The sequence below is a fragment of the Rhodamnia argentea genome, chromosome 1, assembly GCF_020921035.1.
Source record: "Rhodamnia argentea isolate NSW1041297 chromosome 1, ASM2092103v1, whole genome shotgun sequence".
NCBI lineage: Eukaryota > Viridiplantae > Streptophyta > Magnoliopsida > Myrtales > Myrtaceae > Rhodamnia > Rhodamnia argentea.
The window spans coordinates 11668550-11685462 of record NC_063150.1 but is presented as its reverse complement, the minus strand read 5'-3'; the positions used below and the strand labels follow the sequence as shown (position 1 = coordinate 11685462).

Here is a 16913-nt window from a genome sequence, read left to right as displayed (position 1 = left end):
CGTTATCAAAGAGGACGTATATTATCAGGAATCTCCAAACAAGCTCAGGTTTGGAATAGGGTTTCCGATGCACAGAAAAAGAAGAAGGAAAGTGTATCCTTCCTTTGTATCAGTTCTATTCGAAAAAGTTCCATTGTCATTTGAGTTGGTAATTAATTGATTCGCTCGATCAAATGGCGACTGATCGATCTAATTGACCTCGGGAAGTAAAGTATGTACGTATCATGTTACGTAGCGGCTTCATTTTTGTGGATATATACATTACGGGAAGAGTTTTGAAATGAGAACTTTGGCCAAAAGATGCGCACTCGGTCGAACAATCATGAGTGGATCCTTTGATTTGTCATATGATCTGGTTGGAGTGAACGTGGGGAAGAGCATAAAGAACTCGAACCACTACTAAATATTTAATGAACCAATCACTACAAGAACCAATCTTACAAGTAACGACACCGTTTTTGACGAATACCCCTAGTTTGTCCAAAATTAATCATCACTTAACACCCCAAGTACCCTCTGCTCTAGCAGCTTGAGAGAGAGAGAGAGAGAGTTCTTCTTGAGTAGTTTAAATGAGTTTATTAAGCTATATAGCACTTGAATTACGCGATTTATGATGGGATTCGTTCCGACGTAAGATTAACAGTCACGTCGTTCCATGGCCATGCTGCTGGTGCAGTTGCGGCTGCAAAAGCATGACGTGGCATATTTCCGATAGCTTCTGCCGGAGCTTAACGTGCTCCGAACGCATCTGGTCGTTATCGATCTGGAGGCGATGGACGTAACACAGCAGCAGACGCAGCCGGTTCGTGAGGTCCCGGTTCTCGACCCTCAGCCGGTTCAACTGGCTCCGCAGGTTCTCGAGGTGCTTTTGTTTTCGCATGCGGGACCGCCTCGCTGACTCCCGGTTCGATATCATTCGCCTCCGCTTCCGCTCGTCCACCACAGGAGAGGCCCTGTTTTTCTCGCTCGAGGTCTGAGAGGAGTTCGAGTTCGAAGGGTTGTCTTGGTTAGGGTTCGGGCCATCGGAGCCGGAGCTCGAATCGAGGGTTCCTGGTGGTGTTTGGACAGCCGGGAAGAGGTCCGGGCAGTCCCACGGGGGGAACCCGTTCCCAAACGACAGGAAAGGGTTGTCGAAGATGGGATCGGACGGCAGCATGGCCGGAAAAGTGGACAGCATGGCCGGAAAACTTGTTGTAGACAGTGGAGGGAGGAGGGGAGGAGAAAAGGGAAGAATTGCAGCATAGGGCGTTGGTATTTATGGGCAAAAAAGGCATATAGTGGGGTCCCGGTTATGAACTTGCTGACGTAAAGTGTTTTGTCGGACACATAAAGTTACGAAGAAATAAAATTGGTCTAGGACAGTGGTTTTGTTGACGGTCGAGAAATTTTCCTTTTTTATATCGTAATTGACTAATCTTTACTGGGTGTCACAGCCCTTTCATCCCCCCATCATGTCTAGTAATTATAAAGAGATAAAAATAAAATCGTAACTTTTCGACGGAGGCCTCAACAATTTGACGATGGTGGAACCAAACTTGGGAATTACCATTTCTTTTTATGTATATATGTGTGCATATTGTCTAACAATATCAATGACCTCATTCATATGCAATTTTTCTCCCTAATTAGAGCTTCATGACCCCATAGAATTATTTGTTATATCCGATTATAGAGCACGTTACATTCTGTGCTTTCATCTCTTCGAATGATATAGACATATAGTGAAACTAACTTTCAACCCTAATTAGAGCTTCGTGACCCCATAGAATTATTTCTTATATCCGATTATAGAGTACGTTACATTCCGTGTTTTCATCTCTTCGAATGATATGGACATATAGTGAAACTAACTTCAACCCTATATAGTGAACAGTGAACTTTCCTTCGGTAATCAGCATGCGATAAGGACATTAAGATTAAAGTTGTGAATTATTATCCCTAATAGATAGTTTATTATGAAGAATAAAAAAAAGAGAGCTTTTAAAGGTAATTTCAAAACATTATTTCAGTCTATCCAAACCAATCACATGCCATGTAAAGTGTCTGACAATGAAAAAAAAAATGAAAATTCATCATATTTCTCCCTAGATAATAGGCTTCCAAATCCTACTAACTTAAATTTCGATTTGTTTCGGCTATCTTTAAGGAAAATTTGTAATTTATTCCTTTTACCATATTGATTATTTTGATTTTGAAGCAGTGTGAAAAAAAAAATTACAATGAACGGAAAAGTACCTTGAATGTCCATAAATTGGTTTATAATGATTGGAGGTGTTCATTAGCAAAGATTATATCTCAAATGTTAAAAAACTAAAAGCATAAAGATAAATTCCGGGGAAATTACCAAAAGAGTTCTAAACTTATTGTAATTATGTCAATTTAGTTATAAACCTTTCAACTGTGCCAATTATATCCTAAATCTTTTGACAACTTGCCAATTTATTCCTAAACCTTGAAATTTTGCCAATTTAGTCCTAAAATTTTTGAAAATTTTCCAATTTAGTCCTTAATGTTATGAAATTTTTCCATTTTAGTCATAAACCTATTATTTGAGTAATTTGATGGAAGGACTAAATTGATAATTCGTGAAAAAGTTTAGGACTAGTTTGGCAAATCATTAAAAGACATAGAATCAAATTGGTGTAATTAAAAGATTTAGGACTGAATTGATAAGTTGTCAAAAAGTTTAGGACCGAATTGGTACAATCGAAAGACTTAGGACTGAATTGATACAAGTGCAATAAGTTTAAGACTTTTTGGATAATTTTCCAGATAAAATCCAATCCAAAGCATTCATGGTTGAGTGATTCGAGATTATTGGGGATAAGACGTGATTTGAGATCACATCCCTATGATAATAAAAGTCGAAGAGACATTTGATTGTACTATTGGGTATGGCACGTGCACACCTAAGGACGACATTAATATCACAATTTGATGCGACACTCACTTTGATATTAAACTTTTTTTAAATGGTTATTTTAGTGTCATAATTTTTTTAAAAGGCGATCACTTAAATAATTTCAGTGACTTAGTTTACGGGAAAATCTGACGTGGGCCGCCAAAGTCTTCTAAATGGATTATTTTGAAGAGTTTTTGCATTGAAGCAACCGCCAATGGATTTTTTGCACTTCAATTATAGAATTGTTGCTCCAAAATTTTTATGATTAGAAAATTGACAACGAGACAAAAGCAAAAACCACAAAGCAAATATTCTATTCTTTTGGTAGAGTCAAAAGCAAAATCCTGGAGCAAACATTATTTTAAAATATTTTCGTTTAAAATCGCAAATCTATTTATTTTCCTAAAGGAAAAAGAGGGAAGAAAGTAAAATTCTCTTCACTCTCGTAAGCTTGCATTTATTTCTTCTATGACCATTCTCTGTTTCGAGATTAACGTTAGAGAATGTTAGGAAACCAATTTAGCCTCAATCCTCAATTTTTGAGTGTCAAAACTTTTTAAAACCGTCTATTATAAGTAACTCCGACAAGTCATCGCTCTTTAGAAGTTACGACACCCAAACAATTGTCTCTAAAGTTTTGGTATCAAAGCAGACATCGTACAATGGTTATGCCACAGATGCCGTCCTTCTCTCATGCATCGAAAAAGAAAGATTTCGTCTAAGATTAAATGTAAAATAATCTCTTCATATTGGGTCAATGGATTATACAAACAGTGAAAGTGCCCCGGCTTGGCTTTTCGGGTCGTGGGTCACTTTGCGTGGTGCATCGTCTTCGTCAAAAATCAAAGTAGCGGACAGATGGAATTCATGGAAGATATAATATTGGGTCCGCAGCAAAAAGATTTTGTTTCGTGCTTCGGCATGAAGCAATTAACCCTAGTTGGAGGACTATTTTATTCCACGTGTCCGGATCCCCACGGGAGCCCTTTGACGTGGAGCCACGTGTGCCGCTCAGCTCCAGCCAGCCGAGCCAACCGCCGGTGGCTTTGGTGCGTGGAGCACCCAAGCCTGACCCGGATTGACTGGCAGATGGGAGATTAACACAGAATGATTGTTTAATCAGTCGAATTAGATCCCCCTTTGCTAAAACCCGAAACAGAAGGCGACGGGAAATGGATCACATCATATGCTTTCCTTGATTTTCGATTATATTAAGGTAAAATGTTTCTTTGATTTAGGTGTCTTTTTCGGATGAGAGCGGGCGATTAGATGAAGCTGCATTGGATGGGCATTGACTGAGGGCTCGTGTGACAAATCACGGTTTAGTTTTGAGGGGTTGCATCTTTGTCTTGGAACTGGACGTTGCTTTCACTTGTAAAGTGATATTAATGTTGCTCTCTTGGCAAAATACCAAAAACAAGAAATCTCTCTCTCTCTCTCTCTCTCTCTCTCTCTAATAATTGATTTGGGTGACTTCATACTTACTATGGGGGAAAATTGTAGTTAGTGAATTTTTTACTAGTTAAAAGGGTGAGAAGAGGCGATCAGCTCCCTTCAATAATTGACTTGGGTGACTTCATACTTACTAAGATTACTATCACGGAAAACTCTAAATTGGTTCACCTGTAATAAATTTACCGCAGATTATTTTTTTTTACCATAAAAAATCTCAAACTGGTACACTTGTAACAAGTATCCTAAACTGGTATACCTGTGACAAATTTATCCTCCGTTAGTTTTTGTTAAATCTAACCGTTAAATTGTCAAGTTGGATGGCTTGTGGCAGTTCACGATACACCTGTCCGACAAGTTTATCAATTTGAAATTTTTCGTGATAGTAATCAAATGTAACAGAGGGTAAATTTGTTATAGATATATCGCTTTGGGATTTTTCTTGGTCAAAAAATTAGTTCATGATAAATTTATCACAAAAGTACCAGTTTGAAATTTTTCATGGTCAAAAAAGTACTTTGAGGTAAATTTATCATAAGTATATCAGTTTGAGATTTTCTATAATATTAACCCTACTTATTATGGTTTCGACAAAAAAAAAAAAACCTACTTATTATGGGGAAAAATTATAGCTAGTGAATCTCTTTTATTAGTTAAAAAGGTGAGTAGGGGCTACTAGCTCTAGCGTCCCTTTTGGAGCGCATAGAGAAGAGGAAAAATAAAGCGCACAGATAAAGGGGTCTGTGAGCATCGATAAACTGCATATCTAAATTTTCTTAAAACTTAAATAGACACTGTTTAATATGGCACCCTAGATTAGTCATAAACTTTGTTATATATCAGTAGAGGAGATAAAATGGGTCAAGAACCCCTATTTTAACCCATGTTTAAGAGTGAGAGTCATAAATAGGTTACTTAATACATTTAAGTGCGTTTGGATCACTCAACAGCTTAACGAACCTTAAGTGGATTTTAAATGAGCCATATATGGGTTACCTAATTGAGTCATAAAAAAGATTTCATGATTTTTTTCTTGTTTTCTTGTTTATGAAATCCGATGAGTTGTCGGCCGACCCTTGCGGCCACCAGCCGAGGGTCGCAAAGCCCTCGCTGGCCACGGGTGGGGGCCGTGCTAGCGATATGCAAGGGCTTAGGCCGTTAGCTAGTGGCCAGCGATGGTCGTCGATCCTCACCAGTCTTAAAAGAAAAAAAAATTATTTTTTAAAATTGCAAATTATCCACAATGTTTAACTAATTTTTCAAAAATTTATAAACAAAAAAAAAGTTTTCCTAGAATGAATTAAATATGAAAGTGTTTTGATAGTATGGATTGGATCGGGTATGGATCAAAGAATTTGTATTGTATGAAAATTGGTCAAAACGGATTAAATAATTCAAATATGGATCAAATTATTTTTGACCCGACGCGAGCCACCATTCGACGGCTTTGCATTTCAATAAACCTAATGGACTTACATCTTAGAAGATATTTCCGTAGTAGCTCGTAGTGTGCCTACTCTTGCTTGATTTCCCTAATCCCTTACTTCGAGGCTGGAGCTGTGGTTTTTGGACTGTGACTTCTGCCGTCGTCGCGAGCTAGATTTGAACCGACGCTTCCCAACGCAAAAGCACCCTGATCACGACTTAAAAAAAAAGTAAAGAGTTAGGAGTAGGCACCAGATTGCTTGCTTCCTAAGCATTTCAAGCTTTCTGCTTTTCTCCTAACTGTCGAGTAGCTTTCGATCCTCAGTTATCTTAGGCATGCTGCAACGTTCGAAAAACATACGGAGAAGTGAGAACCTCCACAACGTTCTCGCCATATTTGTTAATTTTTTTTTTTCCGGAATGTAGAGAAGCAATACCTCATATCATAAGTGTAAAGTTAATGGAAAGTTTAGGGGTTTGAATCTTAGGGATAGTTACCAAAGAAGTCATAGACTTATTATATTGATGTCAACTCACTCAATTTTTTTTTAATTTTGGTCAATTTACTCATAAACCCTTTTACAATTTACTAGTATAGTTATTCCACCCAATTTGGCTGAAAATCACCGATGCGGACATGGTTGTCCTACATGGTATGAACGACGCTCACATGGATAATTTTTTGCATTTTTTAAAATTATTTTGGATTTTTTATTTCTCATTTCATTTCATTTCTTTTTTATCACTAAGGGCGACGACGAAAGACAAAACACAAAATACACAAAAATATTTCAAAAACAAAGTGAAAAATTGTTATGGCAACACCAATGGTGCATTGTCCCCCGACCAACGTCTACATCATTCCGTTCAAAATTGGCCGAAAGGACGGTATTGGCAAATTGTCAAATTGTCGAAAGGTATAGGATTAAATTGACCGAATAAAAAAATTTAGGACTGATATCCGTACAATATGTTGAGGACTTTTTTGATAATTTTCGTTCAAAGTTGTGCTTCCATCACCGAGAAGTCAAAGTCAAAGTACAATTTAGTTTTTCTCTTTAGCTTCATGCAGGGAAACTTCGAATCTCACAAAGATCATTTTCTTGCGTTTCCAAACTCACTATCGGATTTCGACAAAAAAAAAGAAAAGAAAGGAATTTACAAACGGATGACCTTGTTCAAGGATTAGTCGCAAGCACGCATCATGGAGCATTGCCAACCCACTGTTCATCGCGGCCCATCAAAGGCACAAGCTGAGCCCAGCTGTTTGAGACCCATTAAATAGAAGGCAAGCCCACTTCATACGTTAAGGCCACAACCCGTTAGATAACCCGGCCTTCTTTCCTCCTCTTGTTGCGCCTAGTGATACAAGAGCGGATGAATAGGTTGAATGAGAACTATGAATAACGAATGTAACAAGTTAAACTTCACCAGCAACAGAAATAGAATAACGTAATTAGGTGTGCTGCTGATGGGCGAATATTGATAATAACGAACATGATAATAATAAAGACATATAGCACACTCATAATTATAATGGTTCGAGTTTATACCCAAGCCTATGTCCACTATTCACACTAATAACCACAATAAGGTTGAACTAGTAATCAGCATTGAAAGTTACATTTGGCAAATGTCATTCCATTTACACGATAGATCATGCCATTAGGACACAACGATTGTTCTTACACTTGACTATTTCCTATTTACAATTTTTTTTTTTTGGTATTTACAACTTAGTAGCACCAAATAGAGACTATGTCCCTAGAATTTTTTTGCTGCAAAAAATATTTTACTGAAATTCGTTCTTCGGCTTTTAAATGTGATAAAGAGTCCTGTGATGATCTTAGACAAAAGAGTTTCGGATAGTCGAAAAATCAATGCATGAAGTTTGCAAATATTCTTATGAAATTATATAAATATTGTCTCAACCGAGTTTGTCTCGATGGAGAGATTCTGTAAGTACAGCTCAAAAGAAATCAATACAAATAGAATTGAAAGGAAATACACAAATGTAGACCAAACCAGAGTTTGACTCGATGTATGGCTTGGCAAGCACAATTTCCTCCAAAGGACAACGAACCAACGCACCCACAACAGTGTTGGAGTTTGACTCGATGACAAAGCCTTAAACATGCTTTGATAATACACCAAAGTTTAACTCGATGGTGCAAGATCTGGGATAAATATAAATGACAGAGTTATTTTGATCTCTTTCGAAACTCTTTTGTTTTGATAAAAAGATTGAACAAGCACAAATCTGATAGTGAGAGAGAAACATTTATAAAGCTCTTTTGATTTCCTTTAAAACTGGACTTGTATGCTAACAAAATCTGAGAACAGCAAAATCCCAAAAACATACACTAAAAATCTCTCCAAAATGGGAGAAGAAATTTTTAGATTTAGACTAAATCGGAATAAAAAGGCTCCACAAACCAGAGGAAAGCAAGAAAGGGAAACAAAAAACTAAATCGGTTAACAATGATGGAAGGGGAGGGAGAGAAAGATCTAGCTCAAACCCACCCTCATAGATATAGAAGAAGAAAGTTGTGTGGAGATGAGAGGGAGACAAAGGCCGGCGGCTAGGATTTGAGGGAAGATTTTAAAGCGGATCGACTTGGTATTGAAAAAGTTCAATCAAACTATTAGTGCTACAATCACAAAGACTGAGCAAAAAGACAATCATCGGCCTTCATATTTCTTCCCCACGAGTATAAACTTTGACCAAGAGAATGACAAAGCGAGAACGAGTCGCCAACATTTTATATATACCTTATTGTTGATTATCAACCTCCAAAACAAATAAAAGAAATCATGAATTCACCAAAATTAGAGATACCGGTGCCTCTTCTACCTTCCTTTTCCCATTTCACTGTGCTTTTAGTCATCATTTCCCAAGGAGCAATTTCTGCTTATGCCTCTACACTAGAAGCACAATCCCTTCTCAAATGGAAAACCAGCCTTCAAAACCAAAACCAAAACCCACCCACCTCTTCTCTATTTACATGAACTCTCCCTCCTCAAAATGCCACCAACTTCAATGCAACGGTGTCAAGCCTGTGCGGTTGTTACGGCATCTCATGTAACCGAGCCGGGAGTGTGATTGAAATCAATCTCATGTTGGGGAGAAACGAGCAGCACTTCACCTCAAACTAAGCCAATCCAAGATCAAACACCGAAAACCATACCGACTTAATTGATTTAACTCCAGCAAAAACCGATAATATATATCCAGTAAAATAACCTCACAACAAGCGAATATGATAACGGAATGATAAGGAGACGACAAACCAAGATTTATGTGAAAAATTCAAAATGGGAAAAATCACAAACGGCCCAAAAATTTCACTAATCACCAAGAATAGTAGGTACAAAAAGGAGTTCCTCTCTAGTCACATACTAGAGGCTTAATAACAAGAATACAAGAAAATTTCCGCACCATAAAGGTGAAACAACACAAAAAGGGGGCAAGAAAACCCAAACCGCAATTGAAAAATTCGGATATGGATCTCAACGAATGAAAGCGATCACCTCGTAGGCCTTAGTCTTACGAACAACATATTCAAATTTGAGCCAATTCAGTCAATTTTTGGCCTCCGAATTGGGACCGGAAGCCACAATCCTCTTTTCCTTTCCTTCTTTGCGTGCTCCCCGTTCTCGGTCTCCTCCCCTGTTCTCATTTTTTTCTTACGGGTACGCACTCACCGGCAAAGGGCATAAAAAGAACAGCCCATTTTTTTTTTCATTTTGTCATTTTGTCCTTTTCTCCTTTTGACTTTTCTTTCATTCTTTTGTTATTTCTTGTTTTATTTATTTGTCGGCTAGGCCCACAAGAGGCGGACTCAGCCAACAAATCTCCCTCTCTGCCTCATGTGGAGAGTTTCATCATGTCCGCATTGTTTCTACAAGAGTTAAGTTTCATTATGGCAAAGCTTTGATCATCATATCGGATCCGTTATAGTGAGTGCGGACTTTCTCAAGTAGAAAGAGCTTTTCTTTTAATTTCTCTTGGATCTAATGATACTTCACATCAATATGCTTCGATCTTGAATGCAATATCGGATTTTTGCTAAGATAGATAACACTCATGCTATAACAATATAGAACAAACTTCTCTTTCTTCAAGCCCGACTCTTGTAGGAATTTCAACATCCACAACAGCTTCTTGCCTCCTTCAATGATAGCGGTATTCTCCAATTCAACAGTAGATAAAGTAATTCATTTTTGCAATCTTGATTGCCATGAAATTGCTCCCCTTGCAAAAGTCATCATGTAACTCGAAGTGGACTTTTGGGAATCACTATCACCAGCATAATCGAAGTTTGAATAGCCACTCAACTTAGGTTTTCCATTTCCATAACACAAGAAAAATCTAAAAGTGCCTAGATACCTCAAAATCCATGTCATATCGCTCCAATTCTCTTTGCCTGGATTTGAGAGAAACCTACTCACAGCACCAACTGCATAAGCAATAATCCATTTTGTACAAACCGTAACGTCCCCAACCCGAACCCAATGGTGCACTAGTTCAAGAGTGATGCCAATTGGGAATCGGAGTCGGTCTCGACCCTAAGGCCTACACGGCGGCGGGTGAGGTTCTTTGATGTCCCAGTCGCGTCAACCTCAATTCCTCCCACCATTTTATTAAATATGCTCAAGCAAGTTATGATTCCTACCATTTAATTAGACAAACTATACTTATAACAATATATGAGCAAACATACCATTATATTTACATAATATCTATCTTGTTTACACCACCTTACTATTATATGCCTCTGTTTATATCATATGAGTTTACATATAGGGCAAGGGTACACCTAACTCCTCTAGTGGCGTGTACACCAAAATTTCACCCCTCCTCTGCCAAGCAAAAGCCATCCTTCTTGATCCTTCCTACATATCATGCTGCTGTCCACCATTTTGGAAGCTTGGTGGTCCATCAAAGTTTCTAATCGAGCCAACAAGGTCTCCTCCTCCAAGGAATATGTACCACACCACATAACGATGAGAGACCAAATGGTCGAGCCCCTCATCCACGTAGATAGTAGTAAGGTAGTGATGAAAGGTAGAATCGTATTCAACATCCACTACGTCCGTATGAGGAATTTTTATGGACATGACCAAACCAAAGCAGAGTGGTGAATTAGATGCCATACCTATAAGTCTAAAAATATAAGGAGTGAGAACACATCTCAGTAAGTAAAAATTTGAAACTATTGATAGGAAGTTAGCTATATTGAAACGTAAAAATCAAGCAAAGAAGTAAGCTTAACATCAAACCATTCGGTCACATAGATCACCATAGGCAAGCATGCAACTTCTCCATTATATCATATACGTCCCGTACTTTTTGCAGGCCCACCCGTCCATCCTTGGATGAGGCATCTTGGTGTGCACTTTCGATATACCAAGGTATCCCGTAGGGTAACCAGAACATGACTCGAAAATGTGCTTCCGTCGTTCTAATCAATTCGTCCCATACCAAATTTCATAGTCAAGATGCACATATTCGCCCATGAATAAAGCATATCATGTCATGTACTATAAACTTACCGTCATAGATGATAAGGCATGAAAAAGAGCATGCAAGCTATGATTCTCTCATGTAAGATACTTAGATATACACTAGCCTTCACCCTAGCAAAAGTTTAGAAAATTTACTTACATATCTTGTTGACAAGAACGTATAAAACAAGATGAATTGGCGACGGCGGCAAGTGGAGGCCAAATCTTGCACGTGTGCTTAAGGGTTCAGTTGAGGAAACTAGAGAGAGAGAGAGAGAGAGAGAGAGAGAGAGAGAGAGGGAGGCCGAATATGAGAAGAAGTAGAGAGAAGAGAAGTGATGTGTAAGGTAGGGGTTCAAGAGAACCTCTAGCCTATTTATAGTGAGAATTTCTAATTTCTTTTTCAAATTTTTCAAATTTCTTGACTTATTCTCCAAGCAAGTTTTGTCATTTTTCTCTTTATATGTGGCACCTATTTTATGGAAAATTTAATTCTCATATCATCCTCATAATTAATGAAGTAACATGAGTCATTATTTAATTGGTTAAGGTGGCCCTCTTATTTTAATCCACATACTTCTATATTTATGAATATATGGACATATAATTGTTGAAGATTCTAGAGCATATCCTTTATGTCACACGCCTAAATGAGGTGTCCTTGTTCTAGAGCTTTCTCAATTTTTCTAAAGTTTACATTTAGGGTTTTCTAATGGTTCTAGGGTTTTCTAATAGTGCTAGGGTTTTCTAATGATTCTATAATGTTCATTAATATTATATTTGACTAATCAAGAATCTTATCATTTACCTATGAGTGTGTGCCTTGATCTTATCATCTATGGATTCGTGCTTTGTTCTTATCATCTACCTAGAAATTCATGCTTTGACTTTTCAAAGGTTGACCAAGTCAAAGATGATGCAGTATGATGTAGTCCTTTTCAAAAGACGAGTTTTGACTTTTCAAAGATAATTATTGCCTTTTACTTTTCAAAAGAGTGTAGAGAACCCCGAGTACTATTTGTCACTAAAAGGAAAAATCTATGTAATTTCATTGGAATTCATAAGTATTATTTGTGTCAAAGATCAGATTGAGCTTTGGACTTCCACACATGGCCGGTTCTCATCCGAACCATGGCGGAGGCATGTTCGGGGACATCGTAGGGCGTGGCCGTGTGCCATGAGTGGTATGGCCATGTGTCATGGCATCCGGCACGACTCGGGTGTGCCTGTCATCGTCGGGTAAGAGCATATTCACATTTAACTCGATTTAAGGTTGGAATCACCCATTCCTTAACCGAGCATCCAATCGTAACATAACCGAGGTAACCTTTCATAATCAATTTACCATTGATGCAGGATTGGCTCGCCTCGGCTTGTAATCCCACACGCTATATTGCTCAACCAAGGGTGATCAGTCCGCGGTCGGCACGTGTCCGGATACAAGATTTCCGCGATTGTGAACTAGCTCTATTCCCGGCGTCCGTAGCTCGAATCCATAGCTCGTCCAGGGTAGAACCTAGACCGACCCTAAAATTTGGGATGTTACACAAACCATGGCATACATCAAACTACCCACGGTGGATGGATAAGAAATTTTCATCATCTCTTCTTTCTCTTTCTCACTCGTAGGACACTCATTATAACTCAACTTGAAGTGACTAGCAAGTAGAGTACTTACTGGTTTACATGTATTCATGTTGAATCTTTCCAATACATTTTAAATATACTTATCCCGAGATAACAAAAGTTTCTTGCTCTTCCTATCACGAGTAATCCTCATACCAAGGATTTGCTTAGCCGGCCCTATATCCTTTATCGTAAAGGCTCTACTCAACTCATTTTTCAAGCTCTTGATTTTGTTAGTATCATGCCCAACTATCAACATGTCATGCATATAGAGTAGGAGGACAATAAAATCATCATCTGAAAATCTTTCTAAAAAGATACCATAATCAGAGTTGGTCTTACCATATCCACAAGCTTCCATGAATGAATCAAACTTTATGTACCACTATCTTGGCGCTTTGCTTGAAATCATATGGACTCTTCCTCAACCTACATACAAGATGCTCATCGCCTTAAACTTTAAAACCCTCTCATTGCTTCATGTATATTCCTTCTTCTAAGTCTCCATGAAGAAAAGCTATTTTTACATCTAGCTGTTCGATTTCTAAATGTAAATTGGTGGCCAACTTAAAGACAATTCTAATAGAAGACATTTTCACAACATGTGAAAAAATATCTTCAAAATCAATTCCTTTCTTTTGACGAAAGTCATTCACAACAAGCCTAGCCTTGTATCGTGGTTGCAAGCTACTTTCTTGCATCTTTAACTTGTACACCTACTTATTTATGAGTGTTCTTTTGTCCTTAGGCAAATTCACCAATTCAAATGTGTAGTTCTCATGCAAAGATTTGAGCTCATCTTGCATAATTTCATGCTACTCATTCTTTTGATCACATTACATAGTTTCTTCGTAAGTTTTTGGCTCTTCTACCATATAGTCAATTCCCGATTGCTGGTGATACCCTTTAGCAACTAGTCGGGCCTTGTACCTTTGAAGGGAGCCATCGGACCTGAGTTTGACTTTGAAAAATCATTTACAGCCGATGGGACAGACATGAGTAGGTGGTGGTACAAATTCCCGAGTTACGTTTTTGATTAAGGTGTCATATTCTGCCACCATAGCTAGTCACCAATTTGGATCCCAAGATGCTTGCATGAAGCAAGTAGGTTCGATGGGAGTATGTGTGCCTATAGGAGTCAAAGCAAAAGTTTGATTTTTTGTGAGTACTTACCGATGAATTGTGCCAGCTCTCAACCGAGTGACCATGGGATGTGTTGGAACCGAGGTGGAAGTGGATGATGCAGAGAAGTTGGAAGTATCAAGCTTCGAAGCCATGGAGGGAGTTGCGGATGGAGTTGGTGAGAGAGATGGTGTAGATTCATAGTTAGGATCTAATGCTGCAAACATGAAGGGCGATTCGGAATTATCCGTCGGAGGTAGAGGCATTACCACATTTGTAGGTGGAGGAGCAGAGCATGGTGGTGGAGAAGGTGGATCTCCAAATGGAAATGTGTGTTCATCAAAAATCACATCAACCGCAATGAAGATTTTAATCGTTCGCGGGTAGTAACATCGATAGCCTCTGTACCCCAAAGGATAGCCAAGAAAGATGTAGTGTTGAGATCCGGGGGCAAGCTTGTGAGTAGCATAGGAACGCAAATATGGAAAAATTGTACACCCGAAAACTCCATGGTGGGAAATCTTTGGCGGCGTTTTGAATAATGTCCGGTAGGGTGTGAGATTGTTGAGCAGAGGAGCCGGAGTTTTGTTGATTAGATGTACTACCGTTTCAAAAGCATACTCCCAGAGTTGGTAAGGAACCGAGGCGTGAGACACAAGCGCGAGGCCTATCTCGACGATATGGCATGTTTGCGTTCTGCTATACTATTCTGAAATGAGGCATAAGGACAAGATACTTGATGAAGTATACCATGTTGGAGGAGATGGTTGGGCACTCACTAGAGCCGCGAAATTCTGGTGCGCCATCACATTGAATAGTCTGAAATTGATGCTGCAATTGAGTTTCTGCAAATTTGTGAAAAGCCTAGAAAATGTTTGCAAATTGGTCACGAGTGGTAAATGGATAAAACTAAGTGAATCGGGAATGATCATAGACAAAACAGTCATAATATTTATATCCCGAAACAGAAGTGATAGGAGATGGGCTCCAGACATCAAAGTGAACTAGGTCAAGAGGAAATTTGGCTCTAGACAAGGAAAGGGGGTGGGGTTGGCATTTACTCTTACTAAAAGCACATTCCATGCAATGTGAGGGAGACAACTTGTAAAATTTAGTTTGTATGGACCGGAGAATATGCGTTACTTTATCTAATAACGCACGACCCAGGCGTTGATGCTACAAATTGAAGGAACTAAAAAAGGCAGAAGGAGACTTGTCAGAGGTGAAGATCCTATAAAGACCATTCTTAAGATGACCTCGAAGGAATATCTGTCTAGTATGAACACATAGAGCAGCAAATAAGGTAGGGTAAAATAAGAAAACACAATTGTTGTCGTGAGAAAATTTAGAAATTGATAGTAGATATTTCGTAATATTGGGAACAACCAAGATATCAAAGAGTCAAAATTGAGGACCCGATGAAGGCACGAATGTACCTATGTGAGTGATGGGAAGAGAAACTCCATCACCCACAGTCAATTGTGGGTTCCCTATGTATGGAGTGACATATGAGAGATCGAAAATGCTATCGGTGATGGGGTGGGTGGTCCCGAAATATAGATACCAAGAATGGATATCCATAGTAGAAGGTGGATTAGGAGGAGGGGCATAATAGGCTATTGGTTGAGTAGCTTCGGTTGGGGTTGAATAATTTGCCTGAGGTGGTGGTGGTGTCAGAAACTAGGGATTAAAGTGCTCCCCGCAATTGTTAGCTTTATGAATTTGGCAATGGTATATCCGACAAAATGGCCTAGTGTTGCGCCGTTTGTCACCTCCACCGGATGACCAATAGTTGGGACAACCTATTGGTGTCGACACAAGCGCTTTGTGTTTCATGGTCTTGCGTTTGATGGGTTAAAATTTTGAGAGTCTCGTTTAGCCTGTTGAGGTGTAAATTGTGTTTGGTGAGATAGAAAAGCCGCAAGTAGGAGCATTGGTTGTCATTTTGCTCAACTCCACCTCCGTGTTGAAGCAACAATCCATGAAAAGCATCACATAAGAGTGCTCCCGATTGAGAGATGACAGATATTGCCGTGTCTAATCTGAAAAATTCTGGGCCAAGACCACGACGATGTGCGTGTGGTATTCATTGGCTAAGAGAAGTTCTCCAATAGTGGCTAATTGATCTGCGATGGTTGTTGCCTCTTGAAGGAACTTTGTGATTGTGCGGCTTCCTTTAATGATGGATTGAAATTGAAGCCTCAAAGTCGATGCATGTGTTGTTGATTATGCTGCGTAGGACTCGGAGAGGTATTTTCAGATTGCTACTATGGAGGTGTGGTTCGTCAATTGTGCGACAACATGGGAGGTGGATGAATTGAGGATCCACCCCATCTCTATTGAGTCACGTATTCGCTATGGCTTGTATTTTGGATTACAAACCAGTGTGGTGTTGTTGGATTTGTGTGGGATGTGTTACGGAACAACGGATTTTGAGCTATCAAGAACAGAGAGGAGGTTGGCTGCTTGTAGGCATGGAGACATTTTAGCTTTCCACATTAGGTAATTTTGTCGAGCAAGCTTTTTCCCTTTGGTAGGTGGGGACCCAAAATGGAGGTTGGATGTTAAGTTGGGTGCTGCAATGTGAGGATTGATAGTGACAGTAGTTAATTTTGAGGAGGGCTTTGATAACATATTAGAATTATTAGGAGCCATGATGCTGAGAGAAAGAAGGAATCGCCAAGAAGAAGGAAGAAAGAAAGAAAGGAGAATGAATAAAAATCGTTTTTGTCGTATTTTTCCATGGATACAACCTCATGTATTTATAGGATTTTAAAAAGTGAACAATATCTACAATCAAGGAATCACAAATGGAAACTAAATATTTGATTTGATGATTGATGCAAATGAGGAAAGTTTAATTTCTGATTTGGTGGAG

The 16913-nt window shown here is 38.8% G+C and overlaps 1 protein-coding gene across 1 annotated transcript; it reads right to left on the bottom strand.

The window, feature by feature from the left end:
• Positions 1 to 385: 385 nt before the first annotated feature.
• On the bottom strand, positions 386 to 1230 carry LOC115747093 (basic leucine zipper 8-like). Its single transcript, XM_030683147.2, has one exon. It carries the CDS (start codon positions 1175 to 1177, stop codon positions 644 to 646), a length of 534 nt encoding a protein of 177 aa, XP_030539007.1. The 5' UTR covers positions 1178 to 1230; the 3' UTR covers positions 386 to 643.
• Between the last annotated feature and the right edge of the window lie 15683 nt (positions 1231 to 16913).